The sequence below is a fragment of the Chaetodon trifascialis genome, chromosome 24, assembly GCF_039877785.1.
Source record: "Chaetodon trifascialis isolate fChaTrf1 chromosome 24, fChaTrf1.hap1, whole genome shotgun sequence".
In the NCBI taxonomy this organism is placed as follows: domain Eukaryota; kingdom Metazoa; phylum Chordata; class Actinopteri; order Chaetodontiformes; family Chaetodontidae; genus Chaetodon; species Chaetodon trifascialis.
The window spans coordinates 1,700,011-1,727,894 of record NC_092079.1 but is presented as its reverse complement, the minus strand read 5'-3'; the positions used below and the strand labels follow the sequence as shown (position 1 = coordinate 1,727,894).

Sequence of the window (27,884 nt, the reverse complement as noted above, 5' to 3'; positions counted from 1 at the left end):
CACAGACATATGCAACACACACACACACACACACACACACACACACACACACACACACACACACACACACACACACACACACACACACACACACAAGCAATGTCAGATTTGTTTGGTTGACCATTAATCAGTGTCCATCTTCTAGCCTGGAGCTGTATCGTAAAGTCCATAACCTGAGGATCCTGGCATGTGGTGGAGATGGCACTGTGAGTAGTAACACACACACACAGGACTGTATTTTTAATGGATTGTATTTTATATAGATCTTCTGATAAGAGGATGACCGCGCTATTGTATTTCTCAGTCAACTATAGAGTAGACTGAGAAATACAATGAAAAATAAAATTGCTAAAAGCTAATTAAAACTAAAACAATAAAAAAAGGACCAATAAACTAATGAGATGCTGTGGCTGGATAAGATAATCTTCTATTAAAAACATGACTTTTTATTGGGAGGTAGTTTAAACATATTAAACTAGAAATGAAAAAAGCACAACTAAACCAGTTTAGTGACATGCTGATTGAAATCTGAATAAGAATTAAAATAAATTCCTAGTTTACAGGCACTATATTGCAGTATTGCTAGACAGTGACCCGCGTAATGTGGTACAGTGATAACAATGTCTGTCTGAATTTAGCTTTTAGGCAAACCAAGAAGGCAGTTTTGTAAAATACATGATATAAATAGATAGACATAGATTAAAAATATTGTCTGGATTTAAAGGTACACTAAGTGATTCCAGATCAAGCCCAACTGCTTGTTCGCGGGCTGCAGGAACATTTTGTGTATTATATATTGACACAAATGCTACATTTATGTTTGTATTTATACTATGCACCATTTGAAAGCTGAGATTCTCATGAATCGATTGATGCAAACCACTTCAAGATACAAACACAGCAGGAGCCACAATAAGTGCCCACAGCAGACAAACAACCATTTTTAAAACTGACATTTAGGCAACTCACTGATTACAACTCTCAGTGACCCACAGATTGATATTACTCCTACAAAAACAATAACATCGACAAAGGTCCAGAGGATCCACTACAGTAAAAATATTTATGATCCAAAACTTGATAATAATCCACAGAAAGATGCTGTCACCCTTCAAATTAGCAGCCATTGTGCTGTGCTTGTCTTCTGCTTGTCATCTGTGTTTTCCCTTTTACAACTTCCGAAAATGTATGCAGAAGGGCATTTTTTTTGGCTCTAGTTATTCTCTTGTGTCTCAGGTTTCAAATGACAATTTCAAATTTTGAATAGAAACAATGAAATAATTGTGTGTAACAGACAGCTGCATCACCTCAAATCAAGGATTTCAGGGATAATAACGATATTACAAACAATTTGAAGTAATAAATATAGAAATTGGCCTCAATACAAATTTATATAGCCAAAGTATGCTGGTAGAAATACCTTAGATATGACTATAGATGACCAAAATTTGGATTTCATGAATAGAAATATTCTCTGGTTTCTCTGGTGTTGTTACCAGTTTTTGTTGAACTTGGACTGAGGTAAGGCTTCATGTTGTACGCATTGTTTTTTTATGTTTTGTGCGTTAAATCTGTTTTTTGCGACGGTACCCGGAGCTCTTTCACCAGAGATGAGCTCATGAACATCAGGGGAGCAACACCAGAGGATTTATTTCCTAATTTTCTGCTCCCAACAGTGGAAATTTTGGACATCCTGGTCAAAGGTGCGCTTACCTTTGCTCACGCAGTGAAACGCCGGAGGAGAGGAAAACGGGCTGGCGTGCTAGACACAGCGTTACTGGGAATATTTCTCTCTAACGTGCGTTCACTGCCCTACAGACTGGAGGAACTGCAACTGCTGTTGTGTAGAAACAGGGACTTTTCCTCACCTGCGGTTTTGTGCTTCATCGAGACGTGGCTCTGTTGATTAATACTGGACTCTGCGTTGCAGCTGGCTGGCTTCCAACTCCTCCACGTGGACAGAGACACGGAACTTTCCGGCAAAAGCAAAGGTGGAGGAATCTGTTTCTTCATCAACAGTGTTTGGTGCAACGACGTGACAGTGATTCAGCAGCACTGTTCTCCTGACCTGGAATCTTTCATCATTAACTGTAAGTCTTTCATCTCTGATGGCGTGAGAAGTTGACCATCTGGTGACCTGGTGTAACCAGAACAACCTACAGTAGAGCTCAACACTCAGTGGAGACAGTGGAGATGGTTGTGGACTACAGGAAAAACTCAGCCTCACCTGCCCCCATCACCCTCTGTGACTCTTTTATTGACACTTTCGAGTCTTTCCACTTCCTGGGAACTAACATCTCCCAGGACCTCAAGTGGGAGCCAAACATCAGCTCCCTCATCAAGAAAGCACAGCAGAGGATATACTTCCTACAGCAGCTGAACACATTCAATCTGCCAACAATGATGGTGCACTTCTACACAGCCATCATGGAGTCCATCCTCACCTCCTCCATCACCATCTGGTATGCTGCTGCTCCTGCCACCGCCAAGGACAAGGGCAGACTGCAGAGTGTCATTCGGTCTGCAGAGAAGGTGATCGACTGCAATCTCCCATCTCTTCAGGACCTGTACGCCTCCAGGACCCTGAGGCGTACAGTAAAGATTGTGGCTGATCCCTCCCACCCTGGACACAAACTGTTTGAGACTCTCCCCTCTTGCAGGAGGCTGCGGTCCATTAGGACCAAAACCTCACGCAACAAGAACAGTTTTTTCCATCTCCTGTCAGTCTTATCAACAAGGCCTGGAACCCCCCCGACACTCTTCACACTCCACCTCATCTGCCTCATCTTGTCACATTGACTCACTCACATATGCGTTATACTAACGCTCAGCTTGGACCTCTTTCCGAAAAAACAGACTGTGTTTCTGAAAAAAAAAGAGACTTGTGTATATATATTTATATTGTTATATTTTTTACTACTTTAATGGCTTATTTTTTACTAGATGTGTCATGCACCAACTTCACCAAAGCAAATTCCTCGTATGTGTAAAATTGTACTTGGCAATAAAGGCTTTTCTGATTTCTGTTGAACACTGAAAACTTCCTCTTTATGAGAGATGGATGCATGGTCAGACACAGCTTTTTGTCTCTGTAACTGCATGTCTGTGTGTCGAACCAGGTGGGCTGGATCCTGTCTTGTCTTGATGAACTGGCATTGAATTCTCAACCTCCTGTTGCCGTGTTACCACTCGGAACAGGAAATGACCTCGCCAGGACCCTCAACTGGGGAGGGGTGGGTAAAACACTGACAAACAAACTCACACGCAACTAATCTGCATAACATTAAGTAAGCTTATATACTGTTTTGAAGCTTCTGCATGCCAAGCAAACTGCTGGCCACGACATGGTATTTTTACTCAGATTGAGTGGTTATATTACTTTCATGACAACACCATGGCATGAACATTACACAAAGTGCTGTCAACCAACCTTACTCATTTGGTTTTCCTGATGTGATTATGTCACTTTAGTGACATTGTCACATTAGAATTCATATATGATAAAGTTAGAATTCATATACATATATTTGTGCATATATATTTGAATGTTTTGCTCTCTGCATATCTTCCAGGGCTATACAGATGAACCTCTGTCTAAGATCCTCTCCCATGTTGAGGATGGAACTGTTGTCCAGCTAGATAGATGGAATCTACTGGTGCAGCCAAACTACGGTGCAGGGGCTGAACTCGACGAACAACAAACTGATAAGGTCAGTACACTTACACACATATGCAAACAAAGGCATCATGTGCATATGCTGATAACCTCTGAGACTTCCACTGTAAAAAAAACAATTCACATGTTCTACATCTTTAACACCTCAGTCAGCTCATAACTGCTTAGCTGCTCCATAGATAATCAGCAGTCTGTCCATCCAATGCTTTGATTCAGAACAACTTTCTTTACAACCTCTGATAGATGCCATAGACATTTATATGATATGTAGTATCTGCAGAAGTTTGATTGTGGCTTCACCTGGATTATGGATCATGATGGCATCTCCTGCTGTGACCTTGCCACTGCAAATGCTATTACTATTAGTCATATTATAGACTATACTTAATTTAATTGAAAGTGCATACTACAGGATCTTGGTGAGCCCATGAATGTATTAAGGAGAACTGGATTATATTTGTTCCTATGAAAGTTGCACACTGGGCATATATGCCAAGAAAGTCTCCATTGGCTTCCCCCACACTTCTGCAATTTTTGGCCCGTAGATTATGTACATTAGAGTGCTTCTTCTCTGAGTGAACTCATAAGCTGCCTGTTGCTATGAATGACAGAATGAAGAATTCACTTTAGTACAGTGTTCTCTACAGTGTCAGTGAGTGTGAAATAAGATATTAATCAGTACACAGGAGCTTTAAATAGAGAGGGCTGCATTTTAATCCAGGTGTAATTGGTGTGTTTTTATGTTTGTGTATGTTTTGTGCGTATTGTCTCTCAGCTTCCTCTGGATGTTTTCAACAATTACTTCAGTCTTGGATTTGATGCCCATGTGACTCTAGAGTTCCACGAGTCAAGAGGTACATTCATATTAATTATCAGAGAAATGGAAAAATAAATGTTATTGCTACTGAGTGCGCACTACACTACAGTACTTGCTATGTGAGAAGCGACTTAATATTGTGCACATTAATCTTGATGTGTAAAGATGATGGGAACATATCAAATTTGTGGAAGCCTTGCTTTTCAAATTGTTTTGTAGACTAACTGTTTGTCTATCTGTCATTGTTTTAGAGGCCAACCCAGAGAAGTTTAACAGTCGATTTAGAAATAAGATGTTCTACGCTGGGGTGAGTGCACCTACATGTTAAATATCAGTGTGTGAATGTTGCTTTTTTTTTTTTCTTGATTTTAACATTATACAATATATGCTTGTTTGCTGTCCAATCCACAATTAGATGAGAAGACTGTTTTTAGTCCAGCTGAACACATAGACTTTTTAAAAAGTCCCATCTTTTTAATCAGGCTTTTAACTGACTCATTTAGCTATTTATAATTTCTTAAACTGACCTCTATTCTTACATTTTCTAATATTATATATATTTTTATTTTTTATTTTTATTTTTTATTGTGTTACCTCAATGTTTTATTTCAATTGTTTTAGTCATTACTTATGGTCTACTTTATACATTCTATTGTTTTATTCTCAGTTTTAGCTTCTATACCTTTTATCTTATTTTACTGTTCTAGCCCCTCATTTTCCAGTGTTTCCTCCTGGGGGCCTACCACACCGGGATTTGATTCTGGTTCACCGATGGGGGTGCTGTTCCATGGATGGCCCTGGCCTGGGTAGCTAGAGAGCTTTACACCTTGGTGTGGAGCCTCCTGTCTGCCTGGGCTGGGGTGGTCCCTGTGTCAGCGCCCCCGCAGTCATGGACCATGATTCCTCTCGGTGTGCATGGCCCCCAAAGGTAGCTTCTTCCTCACCTCGGCTCTCGGTGCCCAGCCATGTCTCCTCAGGGACAGTTAGTGTATGTATGTGGGTGTGTGTATGTTTGTGTGTGTGGGTATGTATGTCTGTCCATGTATGTGCGTGACTGTATGTAATTGTGTATCTGTGTGTATATTTGGGGGGGTGGGAGGCTTCGGGTCACACTGTTCTGTAATGTTGTTGCTGTTGTTGTTGTTGTTTTTACCCCCTGTGAGGCACTTTGTATTACTATAAACGTATGAAAAGTGCCATATAAATAAAGTTGATCGATTGATTGATTGAAACTGTTAACCTTCACTAAATGTACAGTAAATTTGAGAATCGCAAACAGTGTGTTGAGAATCAGGATTTTTTTCAACACGTGCGGAAGCAACTGAAAAAACTATAACGGAGGTCCAAGGTCACACGAGTCACTTCCCAGAATGTACTACAACTGTCCAGTGTTGGTCGTCATGCCTCTTTATGTGATAAACAGTAGTGTACGTGGCTTAGGCCAGGCTGTTATACAGACATATAGTGACAGACACACAACTAAATAACCACAGTGAAGATTATTGTTTGAGAATACAGACTTTACTAGAGGCAGTGGTAAATGGCTCCATCCTACTGTGGGTTTCATGATGCATTCCTCTGAGATAATCCTGCTTGACCTGTCTGTGTGTCTGTGTGTGTGTCTCTCATACAGACAGCATTCTCAGATTTCCTGATGGGAAGCTCCAAAGACCTGTCTAAGCACATCAGAGTGGTGGTGAGTAGTTGTCAATCAACCAGTCAGCTAATGTGTGAAAACATTGAGCCCCTTCATTTCTCTCTCTCTCTGTCTCTGTCTCTGTCTCTGTCTGTCTCTCTTTCTCTCTCTCTCTCTCTCTCTCTCTCTCTCCCTCCCTCCCTCCCTCTCCCTCCCCCCAGTGTGATGGGACAGATTTAACATCAAAGGTTCAGGACTTGAAGCTACAGTGTCTGGTCTTCCTCAACATCCCCAGGTGATACTACTGCTAATACTGTTACTGATACTACATTCTACAATGTCTACTGTTAATTTTGATACAGAATTGTACTTTAATTGCAACTTGAGGTGTTTTGTTTTTACTTGTTGAGTTTTGTCTGCTGAAGAATCTTTCAGTTGGTGTCTCTTTTAGTATTAAGAAAAATTAAAAGAAGCTTGTGCTTTCTTTGTTGCTGGGCAGAATCTCATATCATATAAGTGTTATGTGACACAGAGGAAAACAGGCCACTAATTTGTGTAAAATCTCTTAAATCTTTAATCTTGTTTATTGTCTGTCAATTCCTGAACATCTGTAGTGTCGGAGCTGTGATGGACAATATGCACAATCCCACTGCTGAGGGAGCCTCTTTATTACTGCTGTAGCTACATATACTTTTTGTCAGTGAAGATTTAATTGCAGAGTGGGCACAGGTCTATAGATGGAGAGATTCCATCTTGAAATCAGTCACAGGCAGCTTTAATCAAATCAGATGATGAGTGTTACTGCTGCTTCTGATAATATCTGTGTCTGTGCTGTGTGTATTTCGTGCAATGAAGCAGTGATAGTTCAGGCAGAGCACTGAAGTCATGTTTGTGTTGGTATCAGCAGTTAGCAACAAGCTTCACTGTGTGTGGCTGGTAACATCCAATCATATTCTTGCAGGGGCACATTACAGACAATATAACCTGACACTTATTACTGTAACTCTGCTGATTATGCTCTTGCCAACGCTGTTCACTGCTTAACTCCCTCCATTTCGTTACATTGATTTAATTATATTTATTTTCTGGATGTCTATTAAGGAGATTAGTTGTCTCAATAGAATCCTTGTCATGGTTGGATTCGTTTAGAGCTCCTCAAACAACAGAGCTTTATCAGCAAAATCTAGCTCTAAAATCATTTGCTATAAATGCAGTTTCATGATGTATGTGTCTCTGACTGAACTGATGGTAATGTGGTGTCTGTGTTTTGTTCCTAAGGTACTGTGCAGGCACTACACCTTGGGGAAACCCCAGTGAACATCATGATTTTGAACCACAGCGCCATGATGATGGATACATCGAAGTCATTGGATTCACCATGACTTCACTGGTATTGAGCTCATACAGTGATCTGCTATCCATGGGACTGGTATCCAGCTGCCCAGTCTTTGCGACATAATATAAATAAATGTAGTCTTAATAGGATTGTCATTTGTGATGATTAGTATAATTATTATTTGTGATAATGTTACAGTACATAAATAATAGGCAGCATCCCCTATGCATTGTGTGTCCATTACAAGAGTCACAGAACTACCGTCTCCAATCCTTGTAGAAAACATCATGCCTTCCATAGAAATCAATCGAACTGTAATGTTACTCAACTGGAGCCTATTGTCCGTTAGAAATGGACTGATATTTGGTAGGAATGTTGCCAGAGATGAAATCTGACTACCCATAACCTTAACATAAAATTCTAACAATGAGAGGTGTGCTTTTATCAGTATAAAAGACACTTGTTGTGAAGGGGTACCAATAGTTTTGACCCTTCAGTTTTCATTTCCCGCAGCATTTTGGTGGTATGTTGTGTTGAATTTGGGGAAACCAATTGTTGTTTTAATTGTGTTAGGTTATTGAAATGATCCTGGTTTGGTTATTTTATCAAAAAACCTCCAAAGTGTGCGAGTTTTGCTAGAAAACCAACACACTTCCAGAGGGGTGCCAATACTTTCGTCCATGACTGTAAGTGTCATTTCAACAATACACCAATTTGAATGAAATTTCCAGAATCATCAGAAAAGCATGGTATTAAATAAAGTCATAGCTGCAGTAATGAGTAATTGCAAAATGAAATTGTGTGTGTGTGTGTGTGTGTGTGTGTGTGTGTGTGTGTGTGTGTGTGCGCGCGCGTGCGCGTGCGTGCGTGCGTGCGTGCGTGCGTACGTGTGCGTGTGTGTGTGTGTGTTTGTAGGCAACTCTCCAGGTTGGAGGTCATGGTGAGAGGTTGAACCAGTGCAGAGAAGTCACCCTCACCACTTCAAAGCCTCTCCCAGTACAGGTACATACTGTACATACACCTGTTACTGTACTGCTCCACTGAACCAAGCATTTTTGTAGCACCACAGTTTTTAACATTCATGCTTTTCTAGCTACTTTGTATTTATAGTGCACAATTATGAAGATTATTCATACAAAGCAGCTGCCTCACAGCTGCCGTCACGTTCTTTTACTGATGATGACTAACTGCAGCCACTGAAGCAGGTCATTAATTTGGTTAGAAGGGTATTGAATTACTTTTGATTGATTTGTTGGTTTCCATTATTGTTAGGTTGATGGTGAACCATGCAGACTTGCTCCCTCTGTCATCCACGTCAGCCTCAGAAACCAGGCAAACATGGTTCAGAAAACCAAACGACGGACTTCACTACCGCACCTTAATAAGTAAGTTTCACACACGCACACAACATCTGAAGTCAGTAGCTCTTTCCAGTCCTGTCGCCATGGTAAGTGGCATTATGATGTGTAACATTGCCTTTACAACAGATAAGCATTGGAATGGACATGATAATGTACAACTTATGGTAATTAATTTGTCAAAAGTGATCTGGTCCTATTAATGTCCCAGTCAGCAGCCAGTCCCAGACAAACTGAGGATCAGGGTCAGCAGGATCAGTATGAGTGATTATGAGGCTCTGCACTATGACAAGGACAAACTACGACAAGCATGTAAGAAAACATGCACACACACACACACACACACACACACACACACACACACACACACACACACACACACACACACACACACACACACACACACACACACACACATATGCTCACACGCATCTACACGCTCTCTCTCACACACACACACACACACACACACACACTCTTACAATATTTGCAATTATTTACACTGAACATAGTAATTGAACATTGCTATTATTGTGACTTTATGGGAGATATTTTGCATTTTCAAAACAAACTCCTGCAGATGCCTGAGATTGAGCCTGAGCCTTGAGATTTGTATTTGTTTGTGTCTGTCTAATGCAGCCACACCGTTTGAAACACAAAAAAAGATTTTTCCACAAATATTTCATGCTAATATTTGAGATTGTGTATAATTTTAAGGGTGTCCGAAAACTTTTTTCCACCACTGTAGATAGATAGATAGATAGATAGATAGATAGATAGATAGATAGATAGATAGATAGATAGATAGATAGATAGATAGATAGATAGAGTGGTGGAAAAAAAAAAAAGTTTTCAGACACCCCATGCATTTATGAAATATTGCATTAAGATCTGTCGTGGTGAAGAAGGAGCTGAGCCGAAAGGCGAAGCTCTCGATTTACCGGTCAATCTACGTTCCTACCCTCACCTATGGTCATGAACTTTGGGTCATGACCGAAAGAACGACATCCCGGATACGAGCGGCTGAAATGAGTTTCCTCCGCAGGGTGGCGGGGCGTTCCCTTAGAGATAGGGTGAGGAGCTCTGTCACCCGGGAGGAGCTCAGAGTAGAGTCGCTGCTCCTCCACATCGAGAGGAGTCAGCTGAGGTGGCTCGGGCATCTCTATCGGATGCCCCCTGGACGCCTCCTTAGGGAGGTGTTCCAGGCATGTCCCACCGGGAGGAGGCCCCGGGGAAGACCCAGGACATGCTGGGGTGACTATGTCACTCGGCTGGCCTGGGAACGCCTCGGGATCCCCCCGGAAGAGCTGGGGGAAGTGTCCGGGAAGAGGGAAGTCTGGGTGTCCCTGCTCAGACTGCTCCCCCCGCGACCTGGCCCTGGATAAGCGGGAGAAAATGGATGGATGGATGGATGGACATCACAGAAGCTTCAGCATCAGTGGTCAAACCAAACTGGTGTCCTATGTTCCACCCGCACTATACGTGGCCGACTTTTAGATCATGGCTTAAGGTCCTACAAGGCTGTCAAGAAACCCCTGATCAATGAGAGACAGAGGTTAGCCCGGCGTCGTTGAGCCCAAGCACACAAGAAGTGGACAGCCAGGAACTGGAAGAAGATTCTGTGGTCAGATGAGTCCAGTTTCCAGCTTTATCTTCCTCCTGCTAATGTGAGGATACGCAGAAGGCCAGGCGAAGCATTATCTCCAGCATGTACAGTACCTACTGTCAAGCATGGTGGAGGCAGTATCATGGTTTGGGGATGTATGAGTGCTGCTGGTGTTGGTCATCTCACTCTCTGTGATGGCACATTGAACTCTGCCAAGTCTTGTGCCATTCTCGAAACCCACATGCTCCCCTCTGCACATGCACTGTTCCGTCGAGGTCAAAACTGGATGTTTCAACAAGATAATACTCCTTGCCACACATCCAGGGCCAGTAGAACTTGGCTGCAGGAGCACAGTATCCAGGTCTTAAAGTGGCCAGCTCAATCCCCGGACATGAGCCCCATTGAAAATCTGTGGTGGATTATCAAAAGGTCTGTTTCAAAGCATAAACCAAAGAATTTAGAAGAATTAAAAGCAGTAATTCAAGAAGAAGGGGACAAGATTACCCCTCAACAGTGTGAAAGGCCTGTGGGGAACATGCCAGCCGGGATTAGAGCTCCTTTGCGTGCTAATGGCAAGACTACTAAATATTAATTTGATGATGTGATGGTTTATTTATTTTTTGTTCAGTTTTGAACACATTCTCTGTTATTTGTTGACTTTGATACCAACAATGTTGAGAACTGACATATTGAAACTGTCAAGAATTTAGTTTTGTTAGTTTTTCTTGTAAACAATAAACAAAAAAATATCATTTGTATTTGTTTGTGTCTGTCTAATGCAGCCACACCATTTGAAACACAAAAAAGATTTTTCCACAATAATATTTGAGATTGTGTATAATTTTAAGGGTGTCCAAAAACTTTTTTCCACCACTGTAGATAGATAGATAGATAGATAGACAGACAGACAGACAGACAGACAGACAGACAGACAGACAGACTGACTGACTGACTGACTGACTGACTGACTGACTGACTGACTGACTGACGCACGCACGCACGCACTCACTCCCTCCCTCCATGCAAGAATTGAACAGGAAGACAGGGATAGAAAATGCATGTAAAATAAGATGGAGTATAAAACCCACTTGATAATAATAGTAAAAAGAAGTAAATAAGAATGAAAAGAGCATGCATAACAAGATGGAAAATAAACCCCACTGAAGAATAGTAATAAATTGAAGTTAAAGAATAGAGCACATAGAGTGAATAAAATCACGTAAAATAGGACATTTTAAAAGATGTGAGAGCCAGAACTATAAAATGTGTACCAGAAAAAAATATGTGCAAGTTGCAAGTGATAAATAAATCTAAACAATAAACAGTATTGTGCAATATTGCAGTAGTGCAAATAATATGAAAACACTGAATATTGGGGTCTGTGAGGTTGGTGGATTAACTGTTGTACAGTGTGAAGGCTTGTGGCAGGAATGAGTTCCTTAAGTGGTCCTTGTGACAGCGGAGCTTGAGCAGTCTATTGGAGAAGGAGCTCCGCTGTCTGTCCACGAGTTGGTAAAGAGGATGTTCAGGGTTATCCATGATGGATAAGTCTGTCCAGTGTCATCTGCCTATTTTCAGCACTAAGTACAGCGACTGCTACAGAGTCAATGAATTGCTCATTCTTGTGTATTTGATGCAGCATTTTAATCTTCTTTTCAAGCTGTTCATTTCTCTCAGTCAGTTGCAATATATTCTTTTTATTCATATTCTTATTAATAGTGTGATACTTATTTCAACCATATTGTCCAGCCCTAAATGGTCAAACAATCCAATAAAATCTTTCTACAACATTGTTATTTAAGTGTTAAGTGAGGGTCGAGTCTTAGCTCACAGCAGAATGGTGTTTGTGCAATGAGGTTATCAGTGGATGTAGACTTGACTCTTAGTCTTCAGTAGCAAATAACTTGAAACTGCAATTTCAAATGTCTATTTTTTTCTGATGATTTGATCATATCAGATTCCTGATCACAGGTCTTTAGGAATGAAACTGCTTGATGGTTAGACAGTGGAGAGCAGTGATGTGAAGCTCTACAAGATCAGTTTCAGCTGTCTCTCCATCCTGCATCACAGCCACTCTTCACTTCGCGCTTCTGTGGTGGAGCTGGATGTGTGTGGGAGTGCGTGCGTGTATGTTCATATGAAAGATGTACTTGATTTACAGATTTATATACTACACACACACACACACACACACACACACACACACACACACACACACACACACTCACACACACATACAAAGTGAACACTGTTAGCATCGCTGGTGTTTCAGAAATGTAGAGAGGGAAAGCTCATCTGTCTCTCATTTGAAACAATTACACTCAGCTGACTTAGTTAATGGAGTTCAGAGTTTTGACAGAGGGTGGTGCTGTTACGCTTCATAATACTATGAACTGTTTCTATTAGTGTAAATGTAGACATGGTTGTTTTTGTTTCTCTGTTTTGAATATCATTTTTGTGTGCTGTGCAGAGATTTAAGCTTAATCTGTGGTGGATCATTTAATAGAGATTTTGATGGACCTTTCATACTGCACAGGTACAGGTATGTACAGTGTACAGTGTATGTGCAGTATGTACACCGTGGTTTGCAGCACAGGAGCACTGCAGGGGACCGTGCTCTCTCCAGTCCAGTTCACCCTGTACACATCGGACTTCCAATACAAGTTTGCAGATGACACTGCTATCCTGGGCTGTATCAGGACACTGTTCCAAGACTTTGTCACATGGTGCGACTCCAACCACCTGCACCTCAACACCACTAAGTCCAGGGAGATGGTGGTGGACTTCAGGAGGCCCAGGCCTCATCCAGAGCCTGTGACCATCAAAGGGGACTGTGTGGAGATTGTACGGACCTACAAATACCTGGGAGTGCAGCTGGATGACAAAATGGACTGGACTGCCAATACAAATGCTCTGTGCAGGAGAGGACAGAGCCGACTGTACTTCCTCAGAAGACTGGCATCCTTCGACATCTGCAGAAAGATGCTGCCGATGTTCTACCAGACTGTGGTAGCGTGCCCTCTTCTACGCAGCAGTGTGCTTGGGAGGCAGCATCAAAAAGAGGGATACTACACGTCTGGACAAACTGGTGAGGAAAGCGAGCTCTGTTGTGGGCACAGAGCTGGACAGCCTGACATCTGTGGCAGAGCGACAGGCGCTGAGTAGGTTCCTGTTAATCATGGATAATCCACTGCATCCGCTGCACAGCGTCATTTCCAGGCAGAGGAGCAGCTTCAGTGACAAAGTTGTTCCTCCCCGACGCCATGCGGCTCTTTAACTCCACCCAGGGGGTGAAACGTTAAACATTAATGTCAACATCTATCTATCTATCTATCTATCTATCTATCTATCTATCTATCTATCTATCTATCTATCTATCTATCTATCTATCTATCTATAGAAGTATACAAGAACTAATCATTTAACAGACTACTAACAATTAATATAAAATTCTGTTCATATGACTATAATATAGTTCAATGCTCATATAACAGTTGGTAAATTATTGGTGTTTTGTCTGATCAAGAGATTTAAGACAGCTTTAAGTTACTGTTTCTAACAAAAAAATTGCTGGTTAATTTTTAACTAGGTGCCAAGTCATCCAGAGATAGAGAAATAGGAAGATAAAAGTACCAAGTGTCCAATTTGCAATAACAAAACCACTGAAATACCATGAGTTATAAATGCTAGTAGGAGGTTATATAGTGAGATGTCAAATGAAATATGGGAATAAGATAGACAGAAGATAGATGTATAAGTGTGGGATAATATAAATAGGTGTTTAGGATCTTCTCGCTCAGTTTGACTTCTCTCTCAGCACAGTGAACTGTGTGATGTTCAGCCAGCAGTGTTGTGTTGGTGCAGGGGGCAGCAGGCCTGCGCTGTGTCAGAGAGCACTCTTTATCGTTTCAACTATGTGTGTCAGCTTTTGATGAAAAGCCAGCTTGGTCAGGCTCATTTAATAAAAGGAATGACACCAATGCCAGTATCAGTTTGCCACCGAATTTTGGCAATAGATGTGACTTGCCGGTTGTGGTGTTGTCAAATATTGATGTAATTCTTGGATACTGAGCTGCATTGCCTCAACACTCGACAAATGTGTTGCCCATAATCAGGCTGTATCATCCTGTAATTATTTTCTGCACAGAAATTGTGTTTACACTCTTTCATCTATGAATAGGAGATGACACAAACAATGTTCTGATGTTTTTTTCTTCACTGTTATACAGCGATGAGCAGTTATCATGGTGAGCAAGGCAATCGTGGTGAGAGAGTTGCCAGTGGAGATGTGTTTGTTAATTACATGTTGGTGGAAAGCAGCAGATTACTGTGTCTTTCTTCAACATGCTTCTTGTTCATTAATTATTCACTGGCATCAAAAACACAAGCAACTCATGCTCGCCAATCACAGCTCTTGTGTCCTTCAATTGGTATCTCTGACATGTAGTTACAAATCGAGGAGGCTCTGAAGCTACACCATAACCCGTTAACACACAACTTTAAATTCCCCTTGAGTTAACTGACCTTTTCTATAAGCTTTTTCATTCTGTCTGCCACAAAGAGGATGTTCTCAGCAAGTAGTTCACTATAATTTATCATTTATCTCACAACTGGTGTAATGCAGCTTTGTTTCTGTCCCAAAACACTTGATATAGCCAATTTAAATTTCGGCTGATGTGTTGCTGTTGGTGTTTTCTAGTTCTGTTATGCATCACCCACAGTTCTGCTGGTTGCCTAACCCATGATATTTGATAACAGTCATGTGGCGCCCCAGTTCTGTGTCAGCCTCTGTAATAACTGTATTATTCCTTTTGTATCTCTAGCCATTCCTTTGGGACTGATTGTGGTTCCTGGTGACAGCGACTTGGAAACCTGCAGAGAACACATCCAGCATTTGCAGGAGGTAAGAAGGGGAGGTGGGGTCTGCTCTAAAGTTAGTTGGTATTTGTAAAGTTTTAGTTTTTCTATGGTTGGTACTGTGGGAAGGGGTCAGTTCACTCTGATTAAGCCAGCACATGCAAATTTCATTGTGCTGCTTCAAGAGTTTGAGTTGTCAGGCCTATAGACCACTCTCCACTCTCTGCTCTCTATTCTCCAATGCTCCCATTTTCCTCTGTAGGACTTCTGCTCTGTCCAACCCTCCGTCAGATACTTGGAACTGCAGGTTGGTAGTTGAATGCTGGATTCTATAGTGCGGTTTTTCTTTGGCTCAAATGCACATGAGAGAACACCTACCACTAACATTTCCGTATTCAACACTTTATTGGAAGATATAACAGGCATTCATTAACAATCATTTTCTTTGTGTTGTGTAATCCGTACAAGCAAATCAGTTTCTTGGCTGCCACCAGTATTCAGTGTAAATATTATGTAAATGGATGAAAGCAAATGTAATGAGATGGAAGCAATGTCAATTTCGGAAGATAACATTTTAAGGAAAGACAATCTTTCAAAGCAAAGGAATAATCAACATGACAGTCGTGTACTTCAGTTATCATTTACACTACAGTTACCAACAGCTACCCCAACGTCACCCCATGGCTATATTGCTGTTGCTGTCATTGTGGCTGTAGCTCTCGTTATGCTTTGGTTGTTATGATTATGGCTGTGAAAATATTTTGTAATGGCCATTACACTTACTAACATGTAGGGATTGTATTTTGTGCTTTGAATTGACATGTTTTTTCCTGGCTTAGTGTGTTGAAGCTACTGTATTCCTGAACACTTGTGGAGATTAGTAACACAGTGAAGGATCTATACATCTGTGACATCACACATTCAATTACAATGTATTTCTAAACATTTTGCACTTTTTTTAAAGATCCCTCTGGTGCTGTCCCACTGCCACATGCAAGGACCCACTGCACATGATTGCTTCAAAACAGAGAAGGCATAATATGAGCATGAGCAACAATATTTAACCCTAGTAGCAATTAAGAGGAAGATACAATGTAGCAGACTGTTCTACTAATATTGCTGCAGTTCTTCATCTCATCTCATCTCATCTCATCTCATCATCAACCGCTTATCCGGGGTCGGGTCATTCCCTACCAGGAGTAGGCAATCCATCGTTTTCTTGCTGAGAACCATGGCCTCAGATTTAGAGGTGCTGATCCTCATCCCAGCCACTTCACACTTGGCTGCGAACCGATCCAGTGAGTGCCGGAGGTCACAGATTGATGATGCCAACAGGACCACTTCATCTGCAAAAAGCAGTGATGAGACCTTCGGCACACCGAACTGCAGACCCTCCTACCCCCGACTACGCCTTGATATCCTGTCCATGGATATCACGAACAGGACTGGTGACACAGCCCTGATGATCACAGCCCTGATGATGCCCCTGTAATCGGCACACACTCTCTGCTCCCCTTTTTTTTAAACGAGGGGAACACCACCCCACTTTGCCACTCCCTAGACGCTGTCCCAGACTTCCATGCAATGTTGAAGAGACGTGTCATCCAAGACAGTACCTCAACACCCAGAGCCTTCAGCATTTTTAGACGGATCTCATCAATCCCCAGGGCTTTGTCACTGTGGAGTTGTTTAACTACCTCAGTGACTTCCACCAGGGTAACTGATGATGATCCCCCATCAGCTCTGTCTCTACAATAGAGGGCATATCGGTCTGATGCAGGAGTTCCTCAAAGTGCTCCTTCCCTCACCCGACTACCTCCTCTGTAGAGGTCAACATTGTCTCATCCTTAGTGTGCACAGCTTGGATGGTTCCCCGTTTCCCCCCACTGAGGTTCCGGATAGTTTTCCAGAAACACCTTGGTGCCGACTGAAAGTCCTTTTCCATGGCTGCTCCGAACTCCTCCCACACCCACTGCTTTACCTCCCCTATGGTGGAAGCTGCTGCCCGTCGGGCCTGTCGGTACCTTGCAGCTGCCTCTGGAGTCCTCCGAGATAACATATCACAGAAGGACTCCTTCTTCAGTCGGATGGCTTCCCTGACCACTGGTGTCCACCACGGTGCTCGAGGGTTACCACTCCTTGAGGCACCCAAGACCTTTAGACCACAGCTCTGCTCCACAGCTTCAGCAATGTAAGCTTTGAATATCGCCCACTCAGGTTCGATGCCCCCAACCTCCACAGGGATGCCAGAAAAGCTTCATCGGAGGTATGAGTTGAAGATCTCTCGGACAGGGGCCTCCTCCAGACGTTCCCAGTTCACCCGCACCGCACGCTTGGGTTTACCAGGTCTGTCTTAAGTCTTCCCCCACCCTTGGACCCAACTCACCACCAGATGGTGATCATTTGACAATTCCGCCCCTGTCCTCACCCGAGTGTCCAAAATATGCGGCCTCAGGTCATATGATATGATAATGAAATCAATGACCTTCGACCTAGGGCTCTCTGGTACCATATACACTTATGAGCGTCCTTATGTTTGAACATGGTGTTCATTATGGACAGTCCATGACTAGCAATACCAATAACTGCTCGGGTTCAGATCAGGGGGCCATTCTTCCCAATCACACCTCTCCAGGTGTGTCCATTGTTGCCCACATGTGCGTTGAAGTCTCCCCGGAGCCCCATGTAGGACTCCACTCAGGGTCTCCAAAAAGGCTGAATACTCTGAACTCCAACTCCAACTCCAACTCCAGAAGTGGCACTCGGCCTAGGATTTGTGAGTATCCACGTCCCCAGAGCCAGCTTCTGCTGCCCAGGTTCTTTTAGTTCTTTTAGGCTTGTATTCATTCCACATTCCACTCCGTGAGGATATATATATGTGTGTGTGTGTGTGTGTGTGTGTGTGTGTGTGTGTGTGTGTGTGTGTGTGTATATATGTATGTATGTATGTATATATATATATATTTGTGAGAACACTTTTTAAAACTGTCTAATAATTACTCAATTACCTGCTCCAGCTAAATGCATGAAGTATATCTATGACATAGTGTGCTATCACTTAAAGGATAACTCAACAACTTGTCTCCTTTCTGTGGTTTTAAACATCATTACCATTGTAATCGACAAGTTAATTGCTTGGAACTGATAGCCCAGTCATATCACTTAAAAAGAAGTTTGGAAAACATTAAGTTTAGCATGGACTTCTTCATTAACTGACTGCTTCTGATTCCAGAATGTCCATATGGACCAATGACTGCAGCTCAATATTTGTCTATATGTCATAGTTCTGAAACACATATGACTGTGAGGTGCGAACCATTAGTCTACAGCTCAGTATATTTGGTCAGACCAGCACTGAATGGCCGAATAGGCAGGCAGAATAGGCTAGGCTCTAGTGCCTGCCACAGCTTGCTCTTCTGCCTGTACAAGGTGATGCTGCCCAGGCTTTGGAGTGGTCCCAGACACCTCTGGATGAAATAATTAAGATAAGAGTGTTGATCCCACACTGGGGAAATTCAGTCGTTACAGCCAGCAAGAGGAAGCATAGTTGCACAACAGAGTCAAAATAAAAAGTGTGCAGAAAAAAATACAAAAACAACTATGTGTACCATATTTTCTGGACTATAAGTCCCACCTTTTTCATAGTTTGGCTGGTCCTGCGACTTATAGTTAGGTGAGGTCACAGTTTACGGATTACTGTTGACAGCTGCGTGAGGGCGCTCTAGGCTTGTGACAACTATATACTGCACCTATACCACTCCTACACCACAAATTACCTGAAAAAAAGATGACTGAGAAAGTCTGAACACAAACAAAATGCCCCCCAAAAGAACATCCTATACTGCAGGTTACAAACTGCAGGTAGTGAAATATGCAGCCGAAAATGGTAATTTTGCAGCAGAACGAAAGTTTGGAGTGAGTGAGAAACTTGTGAGGGACTGGTGAAAAGCAGAGGTTTCTCTTATTGCAAAGAAAAAAGCAAAGAAAGCTAATCGCGGGCTTAAAGCACGATGGCCAGAGCTGGAGAAACGAGTCCACAGATGGGTGCTTGAACAACGTGCTGCCAGGAGAGGCTTGTCAACAGCGCAGTTACATCTCCACACCCAGGCAGTTGCCAAGGAGAGGAATTTAAATGACTGCCACCGATGGTCATCTTCAAATGGAAAACCATGCCAAAACACGAATCCCTCCCCTCCAAAGTTGTCGTGGCTGTGAATGAGAAAGCTTTGGCTTACAAAGTGCTACACTAAGCGTCCTGGTGGCTTCTTTAAAATACACAAAGCCCTGCTTGTGATGGACAGTATGCGAGTGCACATAAGGCCGCAATTCAAAAATAAATTAAAAGCTTGCAACTCCATAACTGCCATTATCCCTGAGAGGCTTAACCAAAGTACTCCAGCCACTTGACATCTCTGTGAACCGGAGCTTTAAGGCAGCCTTGCTTCGCCTGTGGGAGGAGTGGATGGTGGATGGAGAGCACAGCTTCACGGCAATGGGGAGGATGCGCCATGCAACTTTCCAGCAAGTCCTTGGATGGATTGACAAAGCATGGACTTCAGTAACAACCAAAACCATCCTGTCGGGATTCAGAAAGGCTGTTGTTCAGGAGCGACACAGAGGATGAAGATTTCAGTGGATTCAGTGACGTGGAATGAGATCGATAGCTTGGTGAACTTGCTTGTTGGGCTCGCTGGCTGTCCCGGCTGGCTGCAGTAGAGGCACTCTCCAGCTCGTATCCGACGACACCTCTCCTCCTCAGTCAGGCGCTTTCTTCCCAGCTGCATGGGTTCTGGAGGAGGTGGGAGTGACGCGTGGTGGCAGGGAACGAGCATGGCGTCAGGTGGAGCGGATGAGGACTCCTGTCCCTGTGGCCGGCCCGAATCTGTTCATCAAGCCTGCTGATGAAAGAGACTAGAGACCGCAGGTCAGTGGGTAACACACATCTGGCGACTTCAGTCCTCAGTGAACTGTTCAACGCCTTGAGAAACTCCCCCCACAGTGCCCTCTCTTCCCACCGGGCGTCTTTGGTGGCTATCCAGAAGTCCACCGAGAAGTCCGCCACACTTCTGTTGCCTTGGCGGAGGGAGAGGAGTCTCTACGCACCCTCCTCTTCGTGTTCGGGAGGATCAAAAACAGAGCAAAAATGGATTAAAAATTCTTCACAGGTGAGTTGATCTATGGGATTACTTGAGTGGAAAGCCTCAGCCCAGTTATGAGTACTAGTGCCCGCCGCCGTAACCTAGTGAAAATATATCTGATGCGACTAATGTCTGAACTGAAGGTGTGAGGTCTCTGTGCAAACATCATTTCACGCTGGAGGATGAAACCTTGTGTCTTACAGAGTTCCCCCGTGAAAGGCTCTGGGTCCGTCGCATGTGAGTCGAGGCTGCAAGGAGGGTCCTGCGAGGTGGCGGCGGCCGCAGCCGGTGGCATCACTGGACAGCAGGGAGAGAGGCTGAGGGATTAACAGAGTCATTAGGAGGAAGACGGCGAGCCAGGCTGTCGGTTAATGATCTCACCTGCTCGCTGAGTGCCCTATTCTGTTCCAGGAGGGTAATTAGTGCTTGACCGTGTCGTCCCAGGAGATTCCCGTGGTGAACCAGAGCTCGCTGCATGCCGGGTTGGTCCATCTCTTGGCCATCCGAGTTCTGCATGGTCGGATCGTACTGTTACATGTCTGAACATGCTGAGACCAGAGGAAGGTGAACTCACAGGGATGGCAAAAGAGAGAACACAGGGCTAAGGCTGGTCGAAATCAACAGAAGGTTTATTAACCAAAAGTGTCCACAAAAACGGGCAAACGAAAAGCGAGAGCACAAAAACACTCTGCACAGTCCAACTAAGGGTGTCCACAAAAATGGGAAAACTAAAGGCGAGAGCACAAGAAACACTCTGATCTGACGAAGCTCCAACTCCTGTCACGACCGAGGCTGGGCTGGGCTGAGGGCTTATCCACAGGGCAAAGGCTCCTGGAAGAAGGAAGACACAGCCGTTGTTGGACTTGTATCACAAGTGGATGAACTGGAGTACAGGGGGATCTTCAACAACTTTGCCAACTGGTGTGGACTTAACCACCTGTACATAAACCTAAAACAAGACAAAGGAGATGGTGATAGACTTTCACAGGAATGTGCCACGGACTACAATGGTGAGCATCCAGGGTTTGGACATTGAGATTGCGGAAGAGTACAAAAATATCTTCACCACAAACTGGACCGGACAAACAACACAGATGTCCTGTACAGAAAGGGCCAAAGTTGTCTCCACCTGCTAAGGAGACTGGGGTCCTTTGGAGTTTAAAGGACACTGTTAAAAATGTTTTATGATTCTGTGGTGGCATCTGCAGTTTTCTACAGAGTGGTCTGCTGGGGTTGTGGAATTTTTTAATTTATTATATATATTGTTCAACTGTGTAATAGTACAAACACTGTATTTACCATATTGGCAACAGTGCTTTTTATAATCTGTACATAATGTACATATACATAGACTCAAGCAATCCAGTGTTCTTTTTCATGCAACGCTATTTCTCAAGTGCAGTTCAACATATGGCATTGGTAGTGTTTCAGGTCACACTATAAAGGATGGTGACAGCATTTTTATAATGTGCGCATGATATGCATATACATATTTGATTTTTTCTTACTTTTTATGCTTCTATTCCACTGTTTCTGCCTATCTTCTAATACTTTTCTGGCTGTAATAACTTAATTTTCCCTGGTGTAGGATCACTAAAGTGTATCTGATTTATTTATCTGTTAAAAGATTTCCTAGCCACTGTCGCCAAGTGGTTGCTCATCAGGGAATTGTTGGGTCTCTGTATGGCAAGGCAAGGCAAAGCAAGGCAAATTTATTTGTACAGCACAATTCATACACTAGGCAATTCAAAGTGCTTTACAGAAGCATAAAAATACATTAAAATCATACATTTCAAAGAAAGAAAGAGATTAGAAGAGAATATAAAAATAAAAATGAAATACAATTAAAGGAAAATTAAAAACAGAAGCCAGTAAAAGACAATAATTTAGCATTTTGAATGATTAAAATCCATCCATCCATCCATCCATCCATCCATCCATCCATCCATCCATCCATCTTCTATGCCGCTTATCCCTTTCCAGGTCACGGGGGGGCTGGAGCATATCTCAGCTGTCAATGGGCGGGAGGCGGGGTACACCCTGGACCGGTCGCCAGCCGATCGCAGGGCAACATATATATGACAAACAACCATTCACGCTCACACTCACACCTAGGGGCAATTTAGAGTCACCAATTAACCTAATGAGCATGTTTTTGGTCTGTGGGAGGAAGCCGGAGTACCCGGAGAGAACCCACACATGCACGGGAAGAACATGCAAACTTCACACAGAAAGGCCCGACCCGTGAATCAAACCGGTGACCTTGTTGCTGTGAGGCAAGCGCACTACCTGCTGCGCCACCGTGCAGCCCCATGATTAAAATCATTGAGCAAATATATTTACTTTAAGTAAAAGCTGTAGCAAATAATAATGTTTTCAACCCTGATTTAAATGAGCTGACCTGTCCCTGATGACCTGAGAGGTCTGGATGCTTCATATGGAGTTAATAATTCTAGAATATATTTTGGTCCTAGACCATTTAATGCTTTGTAGACCAAAAGTAAGATTTTAAAGTCTATTCTTTGATTCACGGGAAGCCAATGTAGTGATCTGAGGACTGGTGTGATATGGTCCATTTTTCTGGTGGACTCGTGCAGCAGCATTTTGAAGTAGTTGCCTAATTGATTTTTTTGTTTAGGCCAGTAAAGACTCCCTTGCAATAGTCCAACCTACTGAAAATGAATGCATGAACAATTTTTTCCATGTCTTCTTTGGACAGAAATCCCTTAATTCTGGTTATATTTTTCAGGTGGTAGTTGGCTGATTTGGTAATCAGCCTTAAATGTTTGTTAAAATTCAGGTCAGAATCAATAATTACACCAAGATTTCTGGCTTTATCTGTTGTTGTCAGTGACATGAAGTTAAGGTGAGCACTGATCTTTGACCTTTCATTTTTGGGGCCAAATACAGTCACTTCTGTCTTATCTGCATTAAGCTGAAGAAAATTCTGGCACATCCACTCATTGATTTGATGAATACATTCACTCAGTGAAAGTAAGGGACTGTAGTCATGTGATGACACAGAAATATAAAGTTGTGTATCATCTGCTTAAGTATGATAAGAACTATTATGATGCTCCATAATCTAAGCTGGGGCAACATGTAGATATTAAAAAGAAGCGGTCAGAGAATGGACCCTTGTGGCACCCCACACATGATCTTTTTTCGCGCAGACACATGTTCGCCAATTGACACAAAGTAGTCTCTATCTTGTAAATAGGATTTGAACCAGGGTAGTACAGTGCCAGTAAGTCCCACCCACTTTTCCAGTCTGTCAAGAAGTATGTCATGATCAACTGTATCAAAGGCAGCACTGAGATCTAATAATACTAAGACTGAGGTTTTGGAAGCATCATTATTCAGATGTATGTCATTTAAAACTTTGATAAGTACAGTCTCAATGCTGTGGTGTGGACGAAATCCATACTGAAATGCATTAAAAAGATTGTTCTGCATCATGAAAGCATGCGTTTGTTGAAAAACAACCCTTCAATAATTTTTCCTAGAAAGGGAAGATTTGATATTGGCCTGTAGTTACTTACTGAAGCATCCAAATTAGTCTTTTTTAGGAGGTTTTATTACTGCAGTTTTCAAGGCCTGGGGAAACTGACCAGACTGAAGAGAATTATTTATCTGCAACACATCTGGAGCAATGCAATTAAAAACATTTTTGAAAAAGTTTGTTGGCAGAGTATCAAGGCAGCATGTTGTGGATTTTAACTGTGATACAGTTTCTGTTAGCCTTGTATTATCTAGAGGGTTGAAATGTGATAGATTAACTGGAGAACAAGAAGGCACGGATGGACTTATCATTTTGCATGAGCTGGAGCTGCACGCTGTCTTGAAATCCTTGAAATTTTATCTGTACAAAAGGCTGCAAAATCATTGCATGACTTGGATAGCAGCTCAGGAGGGACTGATGCTGTGGGGTTTGTCAATCTATCCACAACAGAAAACAAAGTGCGGGCATTATTACAGTTTCTGTTGATAATCTCTGAGAAGAATGCTTGCCTTGCCTTCTTTAGTTCATGGTTATAGGGGTGGAGACTGTTTTTGTAAATCTCATAATGAACCTGGAGTTTGGTTTTCCGCCACCTGCGCTCTGCCTGTCTGCATACTCTTTTCTGGACTTTGACCAGTGTGTTGTTTCTCCAAGGTGCCTTTTTCCTTCCTGACAAAACTTTGGTCTTAATTGGGGCGATGGAGTCAATAATAGTCATAACTTTGGAACTGAAACTATTTACAAGGTCATCAGTTGAAGCTGAGGACAGTGTTGGTGATGGTGTTAAAAGACTGAGTGAAGACTGCACAGGTGTTATCATTAATATAACGCTTTTTGATTACCTCTGTTCCACTTTTGTTAAGAATAACAGGTGTGGCCATTTTAAATGACACACAGTAATGATCAGAAAGTGCAACATCCGTCACCACAACCTCAGAGATATTAAGCCCTTTGGAAATAACCAAATCTAATATATGCCCTTTCTTATGCGTTGAATGTGTTATGTGCTGAGATAGGCCAAAATAATCCAGGATGTTTAAAAGTTCTTTAGCACATCCATCTTTGAGATTATCAACATGAATGTTGAAGTCAGCCACTAACACAACACAGTCAAAATCAATACAAACAACAGACAATAGATTGGCAAACTCATCGGAAAACTTTGCATTGTATTTTGGGGGCTTGTAGATGGTTACGAAGACTGATCGACAGGGAGACTTTGATCGAATGGCAACATATTCAAAAGATTCAAACTGACCATAAGAGACTCTATTGAATTGAATGCTGTCATTCAACAAAATGGCGACTCCACCTCCTCTCTTATGCATTCTTAACTCACTTATGAAACTGAAATTCGGAGGGGCTGACTCATTGAGAACTGCTGCGCTGTTATCTTGTCCTAACCAAGTTTCAGTAAAAACATAAAATCAAGCTTGTGCTTGATGATGAAGTCATTGATTAAGAATCATTTGCCTGCCAAAGACCTAACATTTAAAAGAGCTAACTTAAATGTGCTAAAAAGTCCAACATCCCCATGTTTTAGAACATACTATGGCTGACATGGAATACATGTTAAATTCGATGATATGATGTTTCTGGAGAGATGGACTGATCGTCTCCTCCTACCTGTGAGGGAATTTTCTATCACAGGCCTTCTGTATTAAGGCGCCCAAAAGTCTCAGGGTTGGATAACACAGAGGCCTCAGACAGAGACACAACATAATATTTGGAGGCCATTCTAGCAGACAGCAGATAGGAAGTCTCTCCTCGTGAGGTAGCCAAGGTCTTGCAGATAAACTGTATAGACTGACATTTTAAGAGAATTAGGTCAAAAGTGTCCTCAGTTAGAGGGATGGATGTCAGGGCATACGTAAGTATGGTATGAGCTATTGTTTGGGCTTTGACTATCCAATAGAGTACCAGAAATGTAGAAGGAGGGTACAGAATATCCATAATAAGGAAATAGTGCAAGGAATAGAAGGGAAAACATGTGACATTGGGGGTATTAATACACCCCATGAGATTGGACATCTTCAGAGTTTGGTGTGGCACTACCTTGGTTCATTTGTGGACATTGTGTTGCTCATCAACTTCTCCTTGATGCATCAAGCCTGCAATAAATACCTCTGCATAACACATCTGAAGTCTCCTGGTGAACTCCCTCCTTCAGCTCACAAGAATTTCCACCACACTACCTATTGAGACATAAATCAATGAAGCTTCCGGCACAATGGTCCCTGGCTTTTCCTTGGAAAAGTCAGGCATAACATTTGCCTTAAAAGCTGGACCCAGAACACATCAGTTATCAACCCAAATAGGTGGCTGTGCTGGGCTCTTACTAGGGGACTGGAGTAGGTTCAGATCAAGCCCTGGAGGGAGTGGAGGTGGTGCCCGTCGGTGCTGTGGTGGTGGAGGGGGACAGGGTGGTTGTAGGGGGTGGGGTGGAATTTGGGGGGACAGGATCCCAGATTGGCGAGGAGTAAGCCTGATACGCTGACAATGGTCTGCACTAGCTCTATATGGGAAGTGTCCTGAGATAACTTCTGTTGTTATTTGACACCATATAAATAACATTTAATTGAAAATATCTTATCTTAAACATTTGTGAGAGAGGCTGTCATCCAATTGCTCATCAGCAATTACCATTCCTGCACACTCACACAGAATCAGTATCTTTCCCAACGACTCTTTGACATGTAAACTGCAGGGGCCAGGGACTGAACCCTGACCCTCTTTGTACTGAGCCATAGCCACCCTGTCTTACTCAACAAATAATGAGATAATCAGGTAGTCTCTTTGAGGCTCTGATCTCCTCAGGAGAGACTTGAGAACAAAAACATGGGAGAAAGGCAATTCTTTAGAACTGACAACTCAATACAGTTATAATGTTTCAAAAGTCTGTCAAGTGTTGTATTTGGGATAGCTTTATTGTTCAGTGAACAAACTTATCTTAGTTTTGTTCTGTGACACACTCAGTAGAAGACAGGATTACAAAGAAAAGAGCAGTTATATCTTTCATACAAAGTATGATGTGTACCAATAATTGTTGTTTGCATAGTTATGTTACTTCATGATTCACTATAGGTATTTATTGTTCTAATAATTACTGCTCCATTCCGTAATACTTTGTAAAAACATGTTTGACATTGCACCAACAATTGGAAAAAAACAAAACAAATAGTTAGTTAGTATACAATAGGTACCAGTGATACCTAATATCACATATTAAGACCTTATTTCATAACACTAATTCCAAGGGGAATCGTCCTGTTAGTTCCTGTTAGTTCCTATTAGTTTTAAATAAAAATAATTACTGTTCTTTCAAATGAAGAAATACCACCAATTCATCGTCAGCAAGTCAACTGTAAATACAACAAAAATATGAATGTAAAAAAAATACAAATACAGATTCAGTGGCCCTCAAGAACCACGTGTGACCTGCTCTGTTTCTTACACACGATACAAATCTATTGGATAATGATGTTTTGTGGCATAAAATGTGTTGAAGTACAACTGGATTTTCTTTTTTCCCATGGAATGCATTTTGAGTCTCCTCGTCTCCTGGGTGAATGTCCTGTGTTTGACCCATCCATCACAAACAACTCCCTATGTGGACTGTGTTGCTCTTTATGCTATATCACCTGACTCCCTGAAGGCTTTTTGCCAGAAATCTAGCAGAGCAATGAGTACTGGCCAGTCACAGTTCAGAGGTACTGGCCTATCACATCACAGGGAGGGACTAGAAAGTACAGTATTGGGAAATAAATAAATAAATAAACAAGGAACAAAAAAAGAAGAAAACCTGTGATGGACAACAACTGATGCACTGGCAAAACTCTCCAGATAAAATTCATGCCCTAGTCTTTCTGTTCCGTGCATCCAAGTAGTGGACATAAATAGATTATGATAGAAATTATTTGAGTCACAGAGTGTACTGAAACAAATATCCTCTACCTTT

At 42.3% G+C, this 27,884-nt stretch overlaps 1 protein-coding gene across 2 annotated transcripts in view; it reads left to right on the top strand.

The window, feature by feature from the left end:
* LOC139352062 (diacylglycerol kinase zeta-like) overlaps positions 1-27,884 on the top strand; it is a 189,568-nt gene that overhangs the window by 62,371 nt on the left and 99,313 nt on the right. Inside the window, exons 13-25 of one of the 2 annotated variants that reach the window (XM_070994109.1) lie at positions 146-206; positions 3,120-3,233; positions 3,573-3,710; positions 4,452-4,530; positions 4,745-4,800; positions 6,127-6,189; positions 6,351-6,424; positions 7,408-7,519; positions 8,381-8,467; positions 8,738-8,850; positions 9,035-9,135; positions 15,253-15,332; positions 15,549-15,593. In XM_070994109.1, coding sequence (XP_070850210.1) covers positions 146-206; positions 3,120-3,233; positions 3,573-3,710; positions 4,452-4,530; positions 4,745-4,800; positions 6,127-6,189; positions 6,351-6,424; positions 7,408-7,519; positions 8,381-8,467; positions 8,738-8,850; positions 9,035-9,135; positions 15,253-15,332; positions 15,549-15,593 — 1,123 coding nt within the window. The remainder of the gene's footprint in view (positions 1-145; positions 207-3,119; positions 3,234-3,572; positions 3,711-4,451; positions 4,531-4,744; positions 4,801-6,126; positions 6,190-6,350; positions 6,425-7,407; positions 7,520-8,380; positions 8,468-8,737; positions 8,851-9,034; positions 9,136-15,252; positions 15,333-15,548; positions 15,594-27,884) is intronic. The other variant, XM_070994110.1, reaches the window with a different exon arrangement.